Genomic DNA, 24,008 nt, shown 5'->3' on the forward strand with positions numbered 1-24,008 from the left:
GAGCTCACTCAACTCATTCCTCCCGTTAACCGCCTTGATGTGATCTCGGTCGCCTTGGGTGCACAGGATCTCTAGAGCGTCATTGATCCGTTGCTTCTTGTCCGATTTGGACAATTGAGTGAAAGGGACTGGCGCCTCAGACAACGTTTGCTCGGCCTGAGACGGGTTAGATGATGCCGGTATGTGACTCGGGCTTCGGACCGGCTCAAAGTCGGACGGGTGGACAGAAATATGCGTGCTGTCATCCCCGGACGTCGGTCGAGGACTGTTCACCTCGACGGAAGGCTCCTTCCTCGCCTTCTTTGCAGAGGCCTCCTTCTCGGCCCGAGCCTTTGCCAAGGCCCTCTCAGTCATCTCAACCCTCTCTTCGGCCCTCTCCTTACGCTTCTTTGTCTTGGGGTTGGATGGATCCTACAAGTCCCAAAATCTGATAAGTCCACAAAACTTAAACGAAATCAAGTCGTACAGGGAGGATCCATACCTTAGGTTGGCCGGGCTTGTTTATTTTGTTGGCCTTCATCTCAGCCCTTATCCGGGCGGCCCTTAGTGACGCAGCAGTGATACGTTCGGCCATCTCTGGATCGGTTTCTCGGATGTAGGCAAGAGAAGCTTCTGCAAAACAACAAAAGAACACAATGAGAGGGATGAAGCTAATAAAATTGCAAAGTCAACCGGACCCCCCTTGTCGAATTACCCTTGGAAAATGCCGGACTAAGTCCCATAGCCGCCAAAAAGTTCTCGTCCTTGAATAACTTGCAACTCGGAAGCCAATTCCCAGCGACGAAGACTTCTCCGCCATCAATTATCTTAGCCTCCAATTGCATGTAAATCACAGCCACGACTTCTTCTTTCGATAGCTCGGGCGCTTTGAAGTTCAGGCAATGGTTCGGCTCGGCAGGTGGAGGTACAGTGGGGATGTCCTACTCTCCCTCATAGTATACAAAAGCGAACCCTCGGCGGAACCCCTTTTGGGAAGAGGGAAGATCCAAAACGGTTCGGTAACCCCGCCGAGCCTGGAAGCACCACCAACCAAGACCATGCTCTCCGGCCGTCATCTCACATAGTTTGTACATGTGACGCCAGAGAGTCACGGTTGGCTTGACGCCTATAATCTCGCAAATTACCTGGACAGCCAGAATTGCACCCCAGGAGTTCGGAGAAAGCTGACCCAGACACAAATTATATGCGTTCAATAAATCCTTCTCGAATTGGGTCAGCGGGAACCTCAAACCCATCTCCATGGCCTTGTAGTAAAAAGCAGTGCACCCGGGAGGAGGAGCCAGGATAGTATGGCTGGCATCGGGTCGGACCAACAAGAAGGGGTCCTTTATTTGAAACTTGGCCGCCTGACCTTGGGGGTCTTCCAGCAAGGCCTTTATTAGTGACGGTAGAGGAAACTTTGCTCTCGGTCCACCTTTTGGGTCGATCTCAGGATACACGAATCGTCCGGATGTGGAAGCCTCACCTTCTTCTCCCGGCATAGTTACCCTAACTACACCATCAGACAAATATTTGTCTAAGTAACTCCTCGAAGAGGGATAGGCCAGGGACACCTCCAGGTAGGGGGATGGCACCCTCGGCCTCCTCCTCCTCGGCTTGCGAAGGAGTACTCGGGAGGGAAAGCGCCTCAGGCACAGCCGAGGGATCCGGGCAACTTATTAAAGTTGACACCAATACCATTCCCATCCCCCTTACCTCCTCGGCAAATTATAAGGAGGTGAAGGAGGAGGTGTCACGACTCGGACGAGCTCCCCATTATTTATCAACAAGAGGGGTGGCCGATTTTATTAAAAGAAAGAGAAAAACTTAGCGAAAAACAAAAAAAGCGTACCTGGTCGGACGAAGAAATGGAGCCCGGACTTAGAGAGAAAAGAGCTGAAGTAGAGAGAAAGAGCAGAAAGCTTGAGATCTAGAGAGAGAGAAATGTGAAGAAAAGTGACAAATCTCTCTCCTCTCTCCCTACTTATAGGCGATTTTCTAGGGTTCCGTGTCCCGCGTCAAAATATGGATCGGGACCTGCTTTTCCGCCCTCTTAATGGGCCTCTCAGATGGCCCAAAGTAACCCAAAGGCACGTTCCTAAAGAAGGCGAAGAGTCACGAAGTGTCATAAATTGCCGGAAGTTGAATCGCCACCATGTTTTCTAGCACCCCAATAATCCACGATTGCCACGTGGCATTCAGGGTTTCAAATTCCCAATAAGTCCTTCAGCTCAAGTTCTCATTAAGTTCGTCAGCTCAAGTTTCACCAGCTCAGGTTCATAAGCCAAGATCACTAGCTCGGTCACTCTCGCCAGCAATTCAAAATTCCTGGCACCGGCTCGGACAAACATGGGGCTCATTGGCCCCTCATCCGAGCCGCGTCCAACCAACTCGGCCCAGCGAGGCTCTCCTCATTGGATTGAGTCAATCTCCTAAGTCCATAATTGACTTGGCGAGAGCAGGCACCGGCTCGGACAAGCATGGGGCTCATTGGCCCCTCATCCGAGCCGCGTCCAACCAACTCGGCCCAGAGCTCTCCTCTTGGTTGAGTCAATCTCCTAAGTCCATAATTGACTTGGCGAGAGCAGGCACCGGCTCGGACAAGCATGGGGCTCATTGTCCCCTCATCCGAGCCGCGTCCAACCAACTCGGCCCAATGAGGCTCTCCTCCTTGGTTGAGTCCATCTCCTAAGCCCCCGATTGACTTGGCGAGAGCAGGCACCGGCTCGGACAAGCATGGGGCTCATTGGCCCCTCATCCGAGTCGCGTCCAACCAACTCGGCCCAAGGAGGCTCTCCTCCTTGGTTGAGTCCATCTCCTAAGCCTCCGATTGACTTGGCGAGAGCAGCCACCGGCTCGGACAAGCATGGGGCTCATTGCCCCCTTATCCGAGCCGCGTCCAATCAACTCGGCCCAAGGAGGCTCACCTCCTTGGTTGACTCCATCTCCTAAGCCCCCGATTGACTTAGCGAGAACAGGCACCGGCTCGGACAAGCATGGGGCTCATGGGATCCGAGCCGCGTCCGACCAACTCGGCCCAAGGAGGCTCTCCTCCTTGGGTCCACCTCCTAAGTCCCCGATTGACTTAGCGAGAGCAAACACCGGCTCGGACCAGCAGGGGGCTCATTGGTCCCCCGTCCGAGCCGCGTCTACCTCACTCGACCCAAGGAGGCTCCCCCTCTTTGGTCGAGTCACTCCCAAATTCCCGGTAACTCAGCAAGAGGCACGACCGACTCGGGCAAGCGTGGGGCCTATTGGCCCTCATCTGAGCCGCTCCTGCCCAAGTCGGCCCAAGGATGCCCTCTTGTCTAAGTTTATCAATCATGTCACATCATATCCAAGTAATACCGACTCGGACATGCGTGGGGCTCATTAGTCCCACGTCCGAGCCGTGACCCTTGAACTCGGTCCGGTAGCAAGGGGCATTCCCCCTTCTCCTCAAAAGAGACCGGGTCGGCACATGCCTCTCCTCTCTTAAGGAAATCTGGTCGGCACGCCTATTCCTCCCCTCCTCACAGGAGACCGGGTCGGCACTTGCCTCCCCTCTCCTCGAGGAGACCGGGTCGTCACGCTTATTCCCCCTCTCCTCAAAAGACACCGGGTCGGCGGATGCTTCCCCTCTCCTCGAGGAGACCGGGTCGGCACGCTCATTCCCCCACTCCTCCAAGGAGACCGGGTCGGCACATGCCTCCCCTCTCCTCGAGGAGACCGGGTTGGCACATGCCTCCCCTCTCCTCGAAGAGACCGGGTCGGCACATGCCTCCCCTCTCCTCGAGGAGACCGAGTCGGCACGTGCCTCCCCTCTCCTCGGGGAGACGGGTCGGTCCTGCCTCAGGATGGTCCAGGTTCCGCCACGAACAGGAAACGCTTCAGCAAGGCCTCGAGACTCCCTATTCCTGGCGTGGGGCTAATTGTTTGGGCTCTTTCTGAGGATGGCCCAGTTAAAAGCAAATCAAAGCCCAACAGGTTCCTGAGCCCTTTAGGGGTCCATTCATGGTGGCTTCCGCCAGCTGTCAGTGCCTTCCAGCTAGCCTACAGCTGGGAGCTCCTAAGCACTATAAATACTCAACCCCCTCATCAATGAGAAGGTATTGAATTCTTACCTAACAAACCAGAGCATCTCTCTCTAGACTTTATCTCTCTAGCTTGATTACTGACTTGAGCGTCGGAGAGACGATCCCGGAACCACCTCCGAGGCAGTCTAACCTTTCCTTTTGCAGGATTCCGGCGTACGGACTTTTGACCCAGGGCATTCAGATCTGACCCGGTATTACCTTAGCAAGGGAGTTAACATCCTTAATTCTAGACAGAAACAATTGCAAATTATAAAACTTTGAGGTATTTTATTTCAAAATATAGTTTGGTTTATAGATTTTATTGTTCTTCTTTTATTTGTTCTTCTCTCATTTTTTCATATTTAGATTAGATTGATTATAGTTTCATAATCATGTTTAATAGGAGTATTAGGTTAGTCTTTGATTTCAGTTTTACATGCCTTAATTATAATGATTTGTGAGTAATTCTTAATTAATCTAGGGTATTGGGTGGAAATATGAAAATATGGCTTTTGTTTAGTTGTTAATGTAATTGTGGATTACTAATGACAATTATGTATTGATCATGGTGTTTTGAGGCAGTGATCATATTTACACTTGGGTATTTTGGTTACAGATATTTCTAATCGAATTTTGAATCCAATTCTTATCTCCATGAATCAACAAAATTTCTAGGCCAATATATTGCGTAGAAATTAAGGGATTCTTTTAGGGGTTTTTCATATTCAAACAAATCTCTTAATTTACTAGATAAAGACCGTTTGAGAGAGGATTTGATTACTTGGTTGAGGTTTATTTTCGAGGACCATTGGAAAGAGGATTTGAGCAATGAAGAATGTTAATTCTTGCATGATCATTGCTTTTAATCCGCATTAATATTATATTGATAATTGTCATTGCCATAAGTTTCATTTTATCAGCTTCAATCCAAGTGTTTTTGTTATTGATTTTTTTATCGTCTACTTCTTGTGTTGATTGTTTATTTTCAGTGTAAATTCATAGTTATTAAACTATTTTCAGAACCCCCCTCCCCCCCCCCCCCCCAAAAAAAAAAAAAAATTAGGCAGTTGAGCTTTTTCAATCAATTAATCCCAATTTATTTGTGGATTGATCTATGACTTGTTTTTACTAAATTATTAGTAATTGCTTGTTTAAGAGTTAAAATTATAGTTTGAAAAGAGATTTTTGGTGCCTTTACGACCGTTAAAAACCTCTTATCATTCACAATCTTTTTCAAAATAGAATTTATAAAGATATACATATACATAATTTATGATAATGCAAAATCAGAGTTTGAGTTCTCATTTAGGTTAATCGAGGTTTTGTAGGTTTAACACTTATTATGGGTTTGAATATGATCATATAAATGAAGTTTATAAACTCGTTTTTGTAGATTATTATAATGATCATAATCTTGGTGTTGATATAAAAGTTGTATAGTAGTATCTGGAATGAAGCAAGGATGATTGTTGGAGAGTTGGAGACATAATGAGAAATTTTATATTCAGGATTCATGAATTTATATGATTGAATATTTCTAACGTGTTCTTACTGACATAAATTTAGTCCAACAAATCATCTCGTCTAAAACCTAACGAATATGAGATTACGTGCTTCAATCTTGACAATGAACAGTGGTATGCTTATTTAACAATGGTTGATCACGATGAATCTTTTTTTTTTTTTTTATAAGTGATCACGATGAATCTAGGCGTGCTACCAACTTCGATCTAGGAGTTTTCGAAAGTTATTTATGTTTATTGACTATGATTGAGTATTGGGATGAGTTTCATTTGTAGGTGACAAAAAATTTTGGTGTGAAAGATGCATGGATGAAGTTGTTCATTGCTTCTCTGAGTTGTCGATATACTCCACATTTTGCTTATGGGGGAAATCGGAAAAAACAAGAAAACATTTTTGTTGAGCAAATCAGGTGGTCATCCTGCATTGAAGATAAAAACTTATGTATGATATCGCATTGAACATCAAAGAACTTAAAAGTTGGAATTTAGTTGTGCTCCTTATTTCAAGGTTCTTTCTTTGAGCTTTGGAAGCCTTGTTAGTGTTGTTACCATTTTGCATGAACGATAAGAATTATATGAGGAGGAAGGAGGTTGCGAAATGATTTGAGTGAACGATGTAACAAGTCTATATTTTGCAAGATGGCATGATTAAACAAAGAAAAGTTAGGTATGTAACCTAGCTAACTGATCTACGGAAATAAAGCAAGACATTGATGGACTTTCCAGGGTTCTCTCCTTCGAATTAAGATGCTTATTTTATGCTATTTTTATGATCAATTGATTTAGCTTTGTGACATTATTTGATAGTAGTTCAAGTTTAAATTTCTTTTATCCAAAATAAGTGAGATGTAAATTTATGATATCAAAATTGCATTCATTTTGAAATTACTACTTCATTATGGCTTTATTAGTTTTGTACTAGAATGATTTACTTACCAACTATATAAACTTCCAGAAATTTTAGACTTCCCTACAACTGTGACTAATATTAAGGCACAACAGCCATAGCATTACTGTAGAAAGTATGTAATATGGATAGATGTCATGCTTTCTCTCCTGTTATCTAAACGCCGGATTACATCTTCGAACTACCAATAAACGTAGCAAGATAATAGCAAGAATTGCTGCCTCAAGCTTGACACCGCCACCACTACCCATAAAAGAAAAAAGAAAAACAAACTTTACAATGATATCACAGGATCATTTAAGTGTTTTAGATATCTGACAGCTGCAATTTCTTTTGTTAGCCGTCTCTGGTCTCTCTGCTTTGTGTCAACATCGATCAACTAAATTTGAACTGTAACTTGAAACCATAACTCTGAGAGATTGAAACATTTGTTGCTTAATCTTTCAAGCGCAATGGATTTGAAAGTATAAAGAAACTCCTCCTATGCTTGGAACTCGTATCTGTGACATGAATAGCTGACGCAAGAGTTTTATATCAGTAATAAGCTCAAAGTGAACTGAAACATACTACTTGAAACAATCATAGATAACTACGTCACATGGGCAAAATCACATTCTCCAGAACAGCATAACTAAGCATAGGATTGATGAATCCCTGTACTATTGGAAAATTCAGTTTTATGTTGCACAAAGGCATATACATCTGGAAATATATACAAATATAAAAGAAATGGAACATCTGGAAAATGCCTATAAAACAATACTACCTCTGCCCAAACTTAGTTCTTTATTACTATTTTGGGATGTCCCAACAAAAAGTTTCTCTTTTCTTTCAAGGTTATCAAGTTACGTTTCTTTTCCCACGTGGCCCTCCAATCACGGTCATTTTAGGTAATAGATACCTTGAATCGTATCTGCAGAATTGGAGTTGTTTTGTTTGGCTGATTGAGATGCTCTGGGGTTGGTTCATTGTGTTTCTCCCAATGGCAACTGTGAGGTCCAATACGGGAAGGGAGCAGGTTCCGTACAGAAACAGAAACTCAGATGTCAGTTGGCTGAATCACAATCAGCTTCTGCCAACTGTCAGGTGAAGATCAGTTTTCGCAACTAAAGATTATCTATAATGGTATAAGTTTTCACAAGAAAATTTTCGCAAGTACATGACAAAAGAAAAAATGATGAAAAGGTGCACATGGACATTCTAAAGATGACTATAAAGTAGTAAAAAAGTGTCTTACTTCAATGGAATGTCTTCAAAGCTGGAAAATATATACAAAAATATAACAGCAAATTAAATAGCCAAATTACTCCTTGTTATCCTGAAACCATATTCCAATTTTAGTTCATAATCATACTCAAATAAGATAACTTGAATAGACCAAACTGTTAAATGAGATGATATACCTTCCCACTCGAGAAAGCTCTGGTTCAGACAAAAGCAATTCCTGAAGTGGCTTTTGATTCGTATCAAAAATGTCAGAACTGTAGAAATTGGAAAATCCAGGTCATCTTCAAGGGGATTAATGAAAAAAGAAGAACAAAAGATTATGATATCATAACCAACAAGTCTTTTATAGGTAATAAACTTAACAGTTACATACATAAATGACAAAGATGTGGGGCACATTCAGACAGATAGAAGAATTAGCTTATTACAAATTCTCATATAAGACCGACTCACCATAGTTGATGGTAAGACGGGTAACTCTTGTGATCTAAAGGGGGTCACTTACAGTAAAAGTAACCCTTTTAAGGTAAGAGGTGACCCTTTATCAAAAACTTACCCCCTCAACTTAACAAGTGACTCCTGGTTTTAACTTAAAAACTGAAAAAAATGAGGTGGACTTGCACCAACTTTATTGTAAGGCGGTTACACAAGACTTGCTATTAGCTTATAACATCATCATGTGCAGTGCATTATATTAACGTACATTATATCCTCATAAGAATTAAGATATAAGCATACACACCATCTAACCAATCCCCTGTGAACTTTCTCATAAGGTAAGGAATTACTCGTCAACCACTAACAGACATTAATTTCTGGAACTTAACTGAGCTACTAAATTTATTGGCTTTCACAATTAATGACTGAACCTGGATCTTCTTTTAATAATATTTTACTCCTTTGATTCTTGAATTCAATATGACTACCTAACATATATTTGTGGCATGATTCAAGTGATTAGTAACATAATTTAGCGGCATAAATTTATGAGGATTGATAACAATTAGCAAACTACAAAAGGGACACAAGAGTAGTGAATAGTCAAACAGCCATGTGAGGCAAATTATCACCAGCTCCTAAGATCCTAGTGTTTCTCGAGTATCTTTAAAATATTAGCCACTAGGCACTAACCATGGGATTATCACAAAGATTCTATGTGATTCTGAAGCTACCTAAATTCTGCTTAGCCACGAACAAATAAACTATTAGGCCAATGCACGAGTCCCGAAACCGATTCAGCTTTAAGTTGGGGGATCAAACATGCCAGTGTCCAGTCTCATACTCATGTCTCAACTTATAACCGTAAGGTTGTTACCCGGGCTAGTATCATTTAGGGATGGTAAAAGTTGACCCAACCTGATAACCCGACTTGAACCTACCTTGAATCTTCCAGGTTTGCGTTAGAGATTTTCGACATCCCAACCTGAAAATATAATGGTTTAATTTCAGGTCATTTTGGGTTGGTTTCGAGTCAGCCCGAAACCGGAAAGGTCGGGTTCGGGTTATGATTTTCGACCTGAAATTAGAATCATATCGGGTTTGGGTTAGGAATAAGTGACCCGAAATGAAATCAGGTCAACCTAAAATTGAACCAACCCGGCCTAATTGCCACCCCTAGACTATCAATAATCTTAAGGTCAATCCTTATTGATATAACCAATATAAATGCTAGGAAATAGAACGCTATAAATGCTACTGAACATGTGGATGGTCAGAAATATGTTGCAAGCTTTGTCACATCTACTTGCCTTTCAAATAGGAAAAGACTCAAACTAATAATCTAAAAAAAAATCTCCACAACAAAGTAAATAAAGACTCTGCACATCATTCACTCTTCTTTTTTTCAATCAATGCCTCGACTTATAGATTTAAAATCTTTTAAGGTTATCGACGCAAATTCTGGAATGGTCCAATATTGCATCTATATAAATTATATTTTAAAGGCTTTCACAACACTCCACCACGTGGATCCTCTATCTCATGACATTGGGCCACATCATACATGACTTCGCAATTGCTTTGTCACATCTACTTGCCTTTCAAAAAGGGAAAGAGAACATTACCCATCCTTGAACTCAAGACTCGAATAATAAAAGTTTGCATTGGAAATTGAATTTTAGTCAACTAATGCCCAATTTTAAAATGACTGCCTTGGAAATATATATATATATATATATATATATATATATATATATATACACACACACACACAATAGAGTTTCTAGCATAATATGAAATCAGAATGATCTGGTAGAATCGTCCAAAAGGCCGATTAGCTCAAGTAAATGGGCCAGATATTATGAAATGAAGTAAACATTTACTACTGAAGAGCCACAGTACACAAGCAAGCAGCAGTAATCATCGTTAAGGGCAGTAAGTTATCAAAGATACCTGTAATTCAAAGATAACTGTCTATGATGCAAAGAGAAATCTCTGCCAACATAGGATGCAACTAAACTACCAGCATCTGGATGAGGCCAACTTCTCGTTGTCGGAAAGCGCAAGATAAATGTTCCAGGCTCTTGAATTCCCAGCGGACTCTGAAGAGCATATTCTATTTCCTCCTTTGTAACAAATCCCTCAATCCACTTAGGTGATGTAGAAGTCCATAATGCATTGATTCCCTGTCTTGATATGGTAAATGCGACAGGATACAACCAACGCCACATCTTATCAAAATCATCCTTGATTATATATTCATGGCCTCCAGAAATGCTCCTCAAAAAATTCAAGTCCTACCATGTCAAATTTTACTAAGCAGTCATTCTGGTGTTCTATGAACAGAGCAATAATGTCACATTAAAAAGTAAATTCAGGTGAATTAATTGTTTTTTGCTTATCTTGCCAGCAGACAGAAACAATAAATTAATCTAAAATTACAAAGACGAGATCAAAGAAGGGGAGAGAAGAGGACATGGAAAAAATATTGAACCACAATGTTTAACCTCGTGTGAAACTTGCAAACATGGAAATCAAAACTATAATCTCGAGATAATTTGCTAAATTGATAGATCTTGTTTGACAATTTGCTAATACTACACCTTTTATTTAACATATTTAATAATTACAAGCATCAGAAGTTTCTGGAGAGACTGTCTTTCTGCCTTTATTTAGAAAGACAATCAGCAACTAAAATTTTCAGCAATTTAAGTACTGTATGCAATCTGGAAGCAAACTTTTTGTGACTATAAGTTCCTGTTTGTTAGACTGTGAATCTAGTTGGAGCAACCACATTTCAGAATCAACTGTATATAATTTTGATTTAGATTGGAATATATCCTTCAGAAGCAAGATTTCAGCTTAAACTTAAAATGAAAACATGCTCATGTCAAGCACACAGCAAAAGAGTACAGGCTAAGGAAGCCATCATCTTCCTAATTCTTGTAAAAGATGCATTAACAACTATGTTACCTGGATTCGCCGACTTGGGTACCTTGTATCAGAGACGGGTATGTCTCCAATTGATAAACTTAGCTAGTAATGAATAATATCCGCGTTTTTGGTCCAAAGTGGAATGTCAAGTGTATATGTGCCTGAGTATCAAGATCTGACATGGGCACTTGAGGTGATAGGAAGAGTCCGAGTATTGCAGATTACTAGACATAATCTCTAGGTAAAATTTCATAGGCAGGAAGTTCTTAAGCTCATCCTTCCCATGGGCTTCCACATACTTAAAGGCAATACTTGGGTGAAGTAACTTAGAGTAGCAAACAGCTGACAAGGTCATATATGTATTGCCAGACTTTCGGTATATTATCATAGATAAGCAACAAATTAGTCTATCCTATGCCCATGGCCTGACATATATTCCCTCCATACCCAAATACTTCCCATTTCTTTTCAGTACTAGTATTAAGGAGTAGTTCTAGGTGGGCCCTTAGTTGCATAAAATTAGAATAAAAAAGTTGGAGTTGGTACATTATTCATGAATTCTTTACCGAGGAGAAAGAGTGTAAGTGGGTAAGGTAAGTAGTTAGAACCCATGATTGATTTACGGGAAAGTGAGTAATATAATTAAAAATGAAAGGTAAAATATTTGTATGTGTGGACCCATGCCAAATAAGGAAATGAGATATGTATTTGGGACAACCATAATGGAAAAATGGGAAATCTATTGGGGGACGGAGGGAGTACATAAGGCGAGCTAGGGGAACAGCTTAGTGTAGCAAAAAGCTCGTGAGTGAAATATTAGAGTTACCTGTTGAGTGAGGGATCTCATGCTGCAGCTAGCAATCTTCATGAATTGCTCTTCTATCTCAAAAACAACATTATCCCAATGAACTCGATTACTATTTTGCGAAATCGAATTCCAGGCTTTTTCTCCTTCCTCGAACAGTTTTTTCGCTATCATAATCTGGTGCCTGGGAAAGATCAAATCAAACATTTACTATGCTCACAATCGCACCAAGTATTAATAGTTGCTTATGAATAAAGAGGTCTTGTATCAACAGTATCCTTTAAAAGGAAGATAATTTATTTTTAATTATTAATTCATGAAACAACTGATCTAATTAGTACCTATGGTGAGAGCATCCAGAGAAGAATGATACTTTTTCTGCCATTTCTGCCATCTCTTGCTCCGAAGAATACAAAGAGATCTCCTTAAGCATAAGTGATCTTTCAGATAAGCCACCAAGGCAATATCTGAAAATTGTCAAATCTGAAATGAGTTCTCTCTTGCAAGGAATGTTCTTCAACTCTGATTTTTTTGCGCCAACACTTTCTGTATCTGATGCAGAGTTATCTGATCCACCATAGTTTTCTTGTATACACTCCAAACTAGTCCCAACAGCATTTTGCACCTAATATTTTCAAGTAAGGAGTAAGATGAAGGAGACTAATTTATAAGAAAGAAAGTGAACGAAGTTGTCTTCAACATATCAGTAAATTGTAGGGCTGATATCTATTATTCCATTAAGTGTTAAAGAGCATTACCACACTGGATATTTGTCAAGTATCACCACAAAATAGCTTCAATAAGCACTTGACTGGCCTTGGTTAATTCATGAAGCATCATGAAGGCTAGAAATAATACCATGTATAAACATCTCCGGAGCAAATATAGCACTTAAACTCAAATATGTAATCTTGATGACAGACATATCAAGATTATGAGGTCCAGGGGACATATTACTTGACGCTAATAAGTACTCCTATAGTCCTATGTAATACTCCTCCTTTTAATATTACTTGTTCCACTTTGACTTCTCAAGTTTGCCAATGCACGAATTTGATCATCAATATCTCTAGTTACCTTCTAATAAAATTATAAAAGCTAATACTTTGAGAATATATATTGAGTCAAATCTTATAACATCTTACATAATAGAAGTAACATACTCCCTCCGTCCCTAAATAGAGTGCCCATTTCTCCAATGCACGTTTGCCAATGCACGTTTTGTATCGTTAATATCTTTAATTTCATATTAGTAAAAATTATAAAAGTTTGATTTTCTTAATGTACGTAATGAGACGAATCAAACAAGACCCAACATGACTATGTTTTTTCTTATATATTAGAAATGTTTTTTGAGGGCTTTCTTTACCTTTGAATAGTGTCCAAAAAAGAAATGGGCACTCTATTAAGGGACAGAGGGAGTATATTGTAATAGAATAATAAAAATTTGGTCAAAGTGCAACATATGAACACTGCACAAAGTCAAAGTGAAACAAGATAGATAAATAAGAAAAAAAGAAAAAAAAACTGAGGAAGTAATACATATACATTTAATTATGCTGAACTAAAAGAACAAAATAAACTTTCAAAGAAAAAAAACTTTCAAACAAAGAACTAAAAGAAATAAATAACAATAATGCAATAAGGGAAAACCTGAGGACCTTTGTTGCAGATAAGGCATGTGAACTGCATTCTTCATCAGGTCTTTGCGCATAAGAAGCAGCTTTAATGACTGGTAATGGAGTATCTCGTCCTAATTTCTTTTTCTTTGAAGGAGGACTTGGTATTGCTTCGCATACGGCCTTTTGCTGTAGCTCTGAAAGCCCAACACCGAATTGAGGAAAGCTGGATCCATTAAAGAGATGAACACCCGACGGTAACTTTTTCCATGTAATAGTAGATATCTTGTTATCACATGTTTTTAAGATGCATCGAATTGGTGGAGTAAGCGCCTCGAAAAAAGGAAAACTTTTCATTTTCAGGACATGAAACTTAACATGGAACAGTTTATCAGCACATTCGGATGACAGCTGAAAGAAGAAGAGAAGAGAAGTCAAACAAACTTTAAATAAACCAGGACCATGATTTACACCTAGCATAGATTACAATATTGATTAGCACATCCCTATTGTTGAAGTATTGACCATAGATATCAACAAAGACGAGGTCTTTGAGCTTTTTATGCATTGTGAATTTCCACTCAACGCATCTAAAAACTCGCTCATAAGGGGATTATCTAACTGATGAATGGTTTCTGCAGAAATCATATGAAGGCCATTTTAAAAGAAAAGGCTAAGCTCGATATTCTATAAAACAACTAACCTATTGTGATACTTCCCTCTAAAGCACTTGTAACCACGGAATCAAAACTCTCCCGTTCCGTTATAGAACGCCCGTTCTGTAACTGCTTTTGGATTTGCCGTTCCGCGAAATCCCGTTACGGAACGCCATAATAAAATTTACGTACTTCTCGCCGCGTTGTCCGTTCCGTAACGCGAACTCGCCGCGTTAGAACGATTTTATCCCCGTTACATCCGTTCTTTTCAAACATTGGCCAAATTTTTTTTATGATTTAATTATATAGTTGAGGAACCATGATATTCTATTAGATTTGATTATATTATGTTGTAATAATGCTTCATAAACTATAAAAATGCAAATGAGGTTAAAACATATTAATGTGAATTTTTTAAAAAAATTCACGCCGTGTCGGCCGCGAAACGTTCTATTTCGCCGTTACAAGAACGCGACCGTTCCCACGAACGTGACCGCGACCGCATTTTTTTTCCCTGCTTGTAACAGCTCAAGCAAAACCATAAAAAGGTGAGCCACAGGCACAAATAGAACTTAGAGTCCTATACATTAAGATAAAGAACCCAGTTTGGTGGCATCAAAAGTTCACACTTTGGTACACAATTTCAAATGTATAGACAGTATAGTTTAGAATATCATACCCGAGATATGTTTAATTGGAAAGATGCACGCCCTTGCAATAATTTGCTAGGTTTATCATCAGATGGAAACTCAAGTCCGTTGCAAGTTGTCAATAGGGGAGCTTCATCATCTTTTAATTTCTCAACAGCAGCTTGATTCTCAGCATATATAAGTGATGCAACAACCTAAATAACACTTAATATGTAAATGTCAATGCACAATATTATACACATGGTCAAATGCCGGTATAGTTTTCTTCTTCTCCATTGAAGATGTTCATACTCTTAAACTATTTTGAAATGTAAATTGTAGATACTAGAGTCATGTACCTCCAATTCCTTGTGAACGTGCTCCCCGAGGGCATCCAATAGTAAGACATCCAACGAAAACATTTTGCGATATGATGCCTGCCATAGATCACACATGATACAAAATCATATATGAGATGTTATAAATTCCACAGCAAAGTGAACAGCAAGACTAAAATGAATAAGTGCCCTTCTCCTAATTCCTATCCTTATCCCAAGCTCGCCCACATATAAGAATCCTTGAATAGGTGTTACTTGGTACGCGATTTTATACTCTCTCCATTTCTAACTAGAATGCATGTTAACAAAGTTTGAGCATATTAAGAATTTAGTTGAGTTTTGTAAATTTTGCATTGGTAATAACAATTGACATTAAATATTGTATTAATAATATAAATAACCTATAATCTTACTTTGATATTATAAAGTGGCATCCAATATTGGATTGGTATTGTACAATGCCTATATTTGACACAAATGTTTTGGCTAAAAGTTCCTTATAATTAGAAAGGGAGAGACGGAGAGAATACATTCCTGCAACAAATCGGGTTTGTTGGATCTTACATACAAGCATATGCATGTGTATATTTATGTATTGTATACACACATGCACAAAGAACCACAGTCATCTATAGTTGTCTACATAATAAAAGGTATTATTACAGGTTTTTGCCGTGTTTGGGCTGTATTGAGAAGTGGAAAGTTCACCAAAGAAATTGATGGAAAGAAGTACTCAATTTTTTTTGAAACTTGGTTGTCTTTATACCTTCTTTTTACATGAAAAAAAGAAGAAAACTAGAAAAGGGCACAGCTATAATAGGAAGAGAAAAGGAACTAACTTAAACGTTATATTACACTAATACAGAGCCAGTTGCGTTCTATCCTCACCCAAATCCTCCATCGATTAATGTGATCATCCCCCTCCCCATCCCCAATTCAGTTGCCTCCAGCAAACAAGATGCCAACAAATTAATCCTTAATGTTCCTCAATTGATGCCTTAATTTTCAGATGTAGGATTTCTTCAAATGATATTTCTTATCACTATTGAATCTTCATTTCTTTGATACAAAGATTCAATAGAGTAGGTTTACGTGGACAGAGAAAAATGAGAGATGGATTGTTGGGTTTTGCAACCAGACTTTTCCAGATACAAACCAAGGCTACAAACAACCTACACTTTGGAACATGCGGTTTCTTGCTTGTTTAGTAAAGTAAAGTCACGCTTTTCATTTTGAGACCTGATTCCTAGTACGAGGAGGTGATTTACAAACAAGGTAAAACTGCCTTGAACTAGATGATCGTGAAGAATGAAAAAAATTCAAATAATTTGCATAGTGTTTCATCGATATAAGACAAGATGAGATAATACCACATGTTTTTGGTCATGTGAAGCAATTTTTAATAACTGCCAAGATGTAAAATTGTAAAGTGACAGAAGCTATCCTACTCAGACAAAAGGAAAAGTTTCTTGCTTCTTTTGAACCTCTTGAAATAACAGATTCATCGTTGAAAAATGTGTGGACAACCCTGTACAGAAGGAGGAGAGGTGGGGGGATTTTTCTCATTTTTCTGGAGCAGATCTCTCCTTTATACTTGCTTATTTGCATGTTCTCCATCCACATCTCCTTAAGTCCACTATTTACCAATTACCATTCCCTTGCTTTTCTTATTTTAAGCAAATATATATGGCTTTGAATGTCCAAGAACACCTGTACACCTATGTGCACTGTGCACACGCATGTATTATAATTTTCATGGTCTATCGAAATATTGCCTTAGTTGCATTGTGTTGGGGATCAAGGATAATGCCACATCTTACCTCCTCTTCCCATAAATAGAAAAATAAATAAGAGTCAGAGAGAGCGGAATCAAATGAGAACAGGAGAATCAATAGAGGTATTTAAGAAGGATGCTAATCAACCTTGCCGCCAACAATTTTCCAAACGCCATCACTTTCCAGTTCGATCTCAGAAGCAGATGAACTGTCGATAGAAAGCCACAGAGGAGGATCCTGCAGAATGCAACCAGTATTGATAAGTCTTAGCCAAGTTTTATTTCAAACACATGCATGTAAAGTCAAAGATATGCACCTTAACATGATGATCCTTAATAGACGATGTAGAAGGCAAAACAATTGCATTGTGGACATAGCCATGAAGGCCTTCAAATCCTTTGCACATAGCAGACAAAGTCACCTTTGTGAAACATTGAGAGTCGCCTTGTTTCGTCATAGATGAACCCAAAGGACTTTCTCCCACAAGTTCTCCATCAAGATAAATGCGTATACTGTTGCTATAGACCTGAGCTCAGAGATAAGGAAATATCAATATCAGCCAGAAAACCTATTATAGGAAGTGGTCAGATACAAAACAGACATAAAGCACAACCCAAAAGAAAGAGGCTCTGTAAAGAAGCATATTAAGTCACATAAAAGCTCGGAACGTTAAAGCCAGATTCGCAACATACCAGGTGTTACTTATCATGGTGAAACAGCAAAGAAATGCTTTGTAATCATGCATTGCCATTCATCAAGATAAAAAAGTTGCTCAAACATTAATATTCTTGGTTTCAGTATCATTATACTCTATGCTGATTAATCAATATACAAAGCTAGATACTAATACTTCAGAATTACTCACTTCTAACCAAACATACAGAACGACAGAGCCACCTTAAAAGGGATACATGAGGGATGACCTTATAAATACACCAATGCATGGCACAGAATAAGAAGCCTTCTACTGCAAGGAGAACAGACTATTGAAGCATAGCTTGTAACACCCAAAGAGGGGTAAGGGATAGGGTCCTTTCTTCATAGGTGAACCAGTACTTCACGACACTAGAAGACTAAGATGGCTCTTAATACTTGAGCACATAATTTACCTACATGGCTACCTCATTTAGTGCCTTGATTTGTTAGCTTCATCAAAAAAAAAAAAAAAAAGTTCTCTTCAGCTTACTCCGCAACTTTCTTCAAAACGACAGAGAAATGAAATAGACTACACAATGCAGAATACCTACTCGGCTACTCCATTATTTAGGGTAAAAAATTACACTGATTTATGGGGAAGTATATTGGAGTTATATTGCAAAAGGTAGCTATGTTACTATCAAACATGGATACATGTCAAGAGTCAAACTCGGCTACGTTATATTTGCATCTTTTGATCCAAAATTAGGTTCTATGTAACTATGTCAGTGTGTCGAGGATTATGAAATGGCTATTTGAAGTGAAATGAAGATTTTGGGTGACCTAGAATGCTTACGTCTCATGTTGACCATAATTCCTATACAGCGCGTCATACGCCAGCGCACAGGACCCCCAAAAATAAGGGCCCCAAAAATATTGTATATATTCTTACTGTTATGATATAGAAGCAGATAGATTGATATGGATAAGTGACAAGTGAAAGAGCCCAAAATGTAAAGCTCTATGGGTCGAATCTTGGTAATGTATTTTGGGAAAAGTGGCCACGTTTCCTTCTTTCCAATTCATCTTCCATCATAAATTACCACCACAGGCATTAATACTTCACCTTTTTTTCTCCAAAAATCCATATCTTAATTAATTAATTTTTAATTTTCCAATAACTACACTTTCTTTTTTGAAAAAAAAAAATTCTTTGAAATTGAATATCCCCCTTCCAAGAGAAGTTGAAGAGATGGATATCAAACAAATTGCGAGTACAGCACAATGCAAGGCTTGACAACAACAATACAGCGCACTATAGTTTGTTGCATGGTATCTTTCCATTTTATTTTTAGTTTTAATTTTTTTGTACTTTTTTATAATAATTGTACTTACTAGTAAATATAAGTATATAACGGATTAAAATTTTTAATGTAGATTGCAGAATGCAGAGGTTAATTAGCTGATACCTGTTTATATTCAAATTATCATTTGAGAAAAGTTGTATTAGTATTTTTTGCAAAAATATCGGAACACTGGTGCTCTCTCTCTCTTATCACTGCTTTTCTATTTAGTTACTGTATTTTTCACTTTCATCATAGAATTTTTTTGTACATTTTGGTAATAGTTGTACTTACATGTAAATATAAGTATATAACTGACTAAATTCTTTTATGTAGATTGCAGAATGGAAAGGTTAATTTGCTGATACCTGTTTATATTCAATTAATCATTTTAGGAAAGTTGGATTAGCAAATTTTGCAAAAGTGGTGCTCTCTCTATTATCACCCCTTTTCTATTTAGTTATTGTATTTTTCACTTCCATCATATATTTAGTTTATGAGTTTGCTTTCTGCCGAGTATGGTTCAAAAATACCAATCTGGATATCATGTAATTTGATATTTTCTCTACAATTTAGTGAAGTTTCAAGTTAATAACATCATCTTTTTTTTAAAAAGGAAGGTTGGAGATTTAAGGGTCCCTTGTCAGGAATATGCACAAATCCTATCCCCGACCCTATTCCTATAAAAAAAAATAGACATATAAAGATAGTATGTGATTTTGCTTGGTGAATTGTCATTAAAGCTATACATTATGTGATAAGAAAACACAACTTGCAATAGTGTCCTAATGCAATTTCTATTCTCTAAATTATTAATATTACCCATTTCATAATTTTTCTCCAATATAGTCCTAAACACCTACTTCCTCTGTCTTTTTCTATTCAGTGTTTCCCAAATTATGAAAGTTTAATATTAATTGCAATATATTAGATGTGGCTAAAAGTTTTCTTTATCTCTGTCCTATACTCCTATCACATGAATCTCCCTTTTTATCTTTATCAATTATCTCTCTCCAGTCTCCACTTCACATGGCTTCATTAAAAATTATAGAAAGTGAGTCAATCTTCAATGTCGGGATTGAAATAATACAGATGAAGTATTAAGCTTGATTACCATGGTTTTGCTCAAGTCTTATAGTTGTAAAACAACCTATTTATTATTGTTATTCCATTTAACTTGGGATATCTTTTAGATGCATAAGCATGAAGGCAACATGGTTCGCTCATCTTTACTTAGTTATAAGCTTATAACATTTTCGATAAAATACTATATATAATAGATGAAAACTTAGCTTTGAAAGCATATCAAGCTTAGTCAATTTGGATAATGTAACTTTTAACTTTCAACATGTAGAGTTAATTGAAAAGGGAATAAAAGTTGTAAAAGAGAATCAAAAAGAGTATTTTCTATGATTGACCTTAACAAAAAAGGCTGATAAGAGTAAAAAAGTAAATTTGATAATCTTAGAAGTTAGAACATATTATTAAGATTTAACTGCAAATATAGATGATTATTGGTTAGTATAAGGAAATAAGTATTGAAGTTAGGCGTATGTTATAATTATGATAGTAACTTACGAACTTCATAGCATAAAGCAGAATATAGCATATGATTGGCTCATTGCACAATTCGTGCATCTTACAGGATTAATAGCTAGTGCGAAAAGATAAAATTTGAATAAACTTTTTCTCGTAAGTGAGAAGTGCAATAAAATAAAACACTTTCTTTAAAACAAAAATGCATCTTTAGAATTCAAATAAGTGATGAAAAGAAACCTTGATACCAAAGCACATATACCAATCTGAAGGCCAAGGTAAAGCACCAATATTTAGGCAAAGACTAACCAATCATTTCCTGAATCAAGTGTCCAGCTAGCTAGATATTACAAGTATAATTCCCCAACGAGAAAGGTATCAGCAATCAGCATCAAACATAAAGGCCAAGCTAGATCTAAAGAATCATTCCCCCTTCCCTATAGGGCGGTCTGACATTATGACCTCAATTCACATAGGTTAGCTCAGATAGCTCTTTATAGCCTGGATGCTAAAAGGAGGAGCATACCACCAAAAAAGGGGTATCATAGATTTGCAGATAAGAAGAAAAGGTACCATCAGCACTCAGCAGCACAAATAGAAAGATAGTTTTGTGATGCATAAGCAGTAGACTAGTAGGTCATTTATAATTTACTCCCTCCGTCCCAATTTATAGTACTTGTTTCTCATTTTGCACAAGAATTAAGGAAACTATCATTTACTTTGATTATTTGCAGTGCTTGCATTGGATTGGTAAATATTTGCATTGGAAAGTACAATATTAAATGTAGCAACTTTTTATGTAAAAGTAAGGATAAATATTACATGTGGACTATGTGGCTACAAGTTTCCATGTAAAGTGAGGTCAAAATAGAAATGAGATCCATTTGATGATGACATTCTAGAATACAGTAAAATTTCAAACATAGACACAAGAACATTTTGGGACACCCAAAATGGAATAACAAGCACTATAAATTGGAAGGGAGGGAGTATTACATACCTGACAGCCAATATGTGCCCATTGTCCTAGAGGAAACTCCACGTTTGAAATAGCACGAGGAACTTTTTCCAAAGATACAAAGCCCCCTGAATCAGAAGATTCATTATGCGTCAAAACACAAGGCGAAAGCATTAGCCTTTTGTCTTCACTCAAAGCAAGAAAAGGCTTTCCAGAGTGCGACTGCAAGTGTATAGCAAATTGGACCAGTCAGTGTTACTGTCTACCGCAGCTCCAGAAGAAAGAAGACAAGAGATGCACCCTAGAATCTCAAACATAGAGAATAAGCACAGGACTGATAGACATATATTCTTTAAGCTCAACTCTCTCAGGGAAAATGAGTACACATGACTAAAATCTAATGAACAACCAAAAAAACCACCTCCGACCCTTCAATGTTGTTTATGGTTATTGAGAATACATTACCCAGGTTACAGGACTACACTGCCTAGCATTATCCTTTATAATTACAAATACTCCTTTCATGTTATCAGTCCATCTACTGATTTATTTTGTACTACAATCTCTATCACATAAACCAACACATTTGCCCTTCAATATGTATGAGTGGCTACCAAAGACATATATTAAGGCATGTAATAGAAAACATTCCATGCTTCAAAATCACAACGACACAAAGCAATCGAAACAAGCACAGCTTCAAATGTGCAAATGCATGTATTACCAAAAACTTTCACCACCTCCATGGTGTAGCTAAGCCTCTATAACAGCATGATTTTCTCAACAAAACAAGTGATCAATAAAATATAACTCTCAAGACAACTAACATAGACAACATACATACTGACCAAGAAAAAGAAAAGCTAACAAAGACAACATAACATCAATTAGCAAGCCAAACATCACAATCAAGGGAAAACAAACTAAGAATTGCATTTATACTTTCTTTAATCTTTATAAACAGAAATGTGGTTTTCTAGAAAATCATCATCATTATCACAACCCAAAACCAAAATTACCCAAAAAATACTCAGAAATAAATAACAATAAAAGAACAAAAGGTTAATCAACTCCTGAAAGGAAGGTAATGCCTACTTCTGCGAAGTTTAAGCATAAATGCATAACAATTCTTCACCATTATGTCAACAAAACAACATTCCCCAGAAAAATTTTAGTGACAGAAAATAAAAGTTGAAACCTGATGAAGAATTGTGGAAGGAAATGGAGTAGAATTGGAAAGATAAACCCAGAAACAGAGAGTGAAACAAGTCTCATTTTCGCCAATTTCCAAGCATAGATCTTTTAATAGTGAGTAACCCAAGTTCTCAATTGTTTCAGAACCCATTTTCCCCCCTCTTTCACTCGATCAAAAACCCAAAAAAAAGCTATAATTTTTGAGGGTTTTTGAAACAATTGAAATCGAAACCCCAAAAGTTTACAACTTTGGCGGTTGCTAAGAGAAGCAACAACAACAAATTCTTGAAGGTTTTTAAAGTTTTTTCTTCTGTTTTGAGGCAGCTTCACGGGTACTCAAGTCACGGCTGTTAAAAACGGTTGTTTTGTGTTTTTTTTATTCCGGTTTGTTGAAAAGCTGGGTTGAAGGTCGAAAGCTGAAAGCTCAGCTAACCAACTTTGTTATTTGAATAATTTTATGTGTTACTTCTTAAAGTGATGAAGATTGAAGAGGGCCTCGTTTCTAAAGAAATTCCTAACTTTTTAAAGGTTGCCCTAAATTTTAATATATAAAAAGGTTTATTAATATATATTTAGGCTTTAATTTTTGAGATTGAGTTTATAGAAATTTAAACCATTTCAGTTCAGTTCAATTATTATAGTTCAGTTCCGTCCAGAAAAATATAGTCTTAAAACAAATATTATAAAAGACAGTCAAATGTTTGTGAATAATCAAAGGTTAAAATTATTGAATCTATAATAGTAAATAGAATATACTACCTCTGTTTTTTTTAATTGCGACAAATGTCTTTTTGCACAAATACTAAGGAAAGAGTGAGGATAAAATGGTCAAAGTGTCCCAAAAGCTTTACCAAGGAAATGAACATTGCATCTAAATAAAAACACCTACAAATAGAAATTGTTGCAACTAAAAAGAGGAAGTATATAAGAGCAAGTGTAGTGTATGGGAGGTTACTTTCTTTCTTTTCTTTTTTTTTTAAGAAGGAGCATATTAAATTAAACATGAAGTTCATTACAACATAAAGTGGGCATTGAGAGTCCCACCGACGACGAAGGTAGTTCTGAAATATTGAGTTTATCAATCTCATACACACTAATATAATTAAGGTGAGGGGTACTCAAATAACATTGGGTATTAAACTAGAGGTGATCATTTTGTCCCGGCCCGCTCGTATTTTTTTGGCTTTGGGCAAGCCAAAAAACGACTTTTTAGTCTATTTTTTGGCCCGACCCATTTTGGCCCACAAAAGCCTGCTAATTTAGGCCCGAAATAGCGGGCTTCGGACACAAAAATTCGGCCCGAATTTAGGTCCGGCCCGACCAATGGGCAAATTTTTTTTGCCGCGGGCCAGCCCGGCTCATGATCACCTCTATATTAAACCCATTTGTCATCCTTTTTGCGCTCTTGGCCATGATATCCGCTAGTTTGTTTGCTCCTCTTCTGTCATAACACAAG

General features: G+C 37.9%; 1 protein-coding gene across 3 annotated transcripts; it reads right to left on the reverse strand.

The window, feature by feature from the left end:
* Positions 1 to 6,567: 6,567 nt before the first annotated feature.
* On the reverse strand, positions 6,568 to 23,033 carry LOC104907497 (SH2 domain-containing protein B). 3 transcript variants are annotated; one of them, XM_010696437.4, is made up of 14 exons: positions 22,557 to 23,033; positions 21,401 to 21,580; positions 17,202 to 17,411; positions 17,033 to 17,122; positions 15,132 to 15,209; positions 14,823 to 14,987; positions 13,530 to 13,898; positions 12,210 to 12,493; positions 11,890 to 12,052; positions 10,083 to 10,426; positions 7,868 to 7,945; positions 7,702 to 7,782; positions 7,366 to 7,543; positions 6,568 to 6,979 (listed from the first exon to the last, which is right to left on the reverse strand). In XM_010696437.4, exons 1-12 carry the CDS (start codon positions 22,701 to 22,703, stop codon positions 7,755 to 7,757), a joined length of 2,136 nt encoding a protein of 711 aa, XP_010694739.2. In that variant the 5' UTR covers positions 22,704 to 23,033; the 3' UTR covers positions 6,568 to 6,979; positions 7,366 to 7,543; positions 7,702 to 7,754. The 3 variants fall into 3 exon arrangements, with proteins under 3 accessions (XP_010694739.2, XP_010694737.2, XP_010694738.2); XM_010696435.4 differs by lacking the exon at positions 7,366 to 7,543; XM_010696436.4 differs by lacking the exon at positions 6,568 to 6,979 and having other exon boundaries at positions 7,078 to 7,543.
* Positions 23,034 to 24,008: the final 975 nt, after the last annotated feature.

The sequence above is a fragment of the Beta vulgaris genome, chromosome 4, assembly GCF_026745355.1.
Source record: "Beta vulgaris subsp. vulgaris cultivar EL10 chromosome 4, EL10.2, whole genome shotgun sequence".
NCBI classification, from domain to species: Eukaryota; Viridiplantae; Streptophyta; class Magnoliopsida; order Caryophyllales; family Amaranthaceae; genus Beta; species Beta vulgaris.

Coding starts and splice junctions, on each gene's coding strand:
- LOC104907497 (XM_010696435.4), bottom strand. CDS start 22,703: ATGGGTTCTGAAACAATTGAGAACTTGGGTTACTCACTATTAAAAGAT. Junction 17,412..21,400: donor GGGCACATATTGGCTGTCAG/GTATGTAATACT, acceptor CTCTGAGCTCAG/GTCTATAGCAACAGTATACG. Junction 15,210..17,032: donor GGAAAATTGTTGGCGGCAAG/GTTGATTAGCAT, acceptor GATCTATGGCAG/GCATCATATCGCAAAATGTT.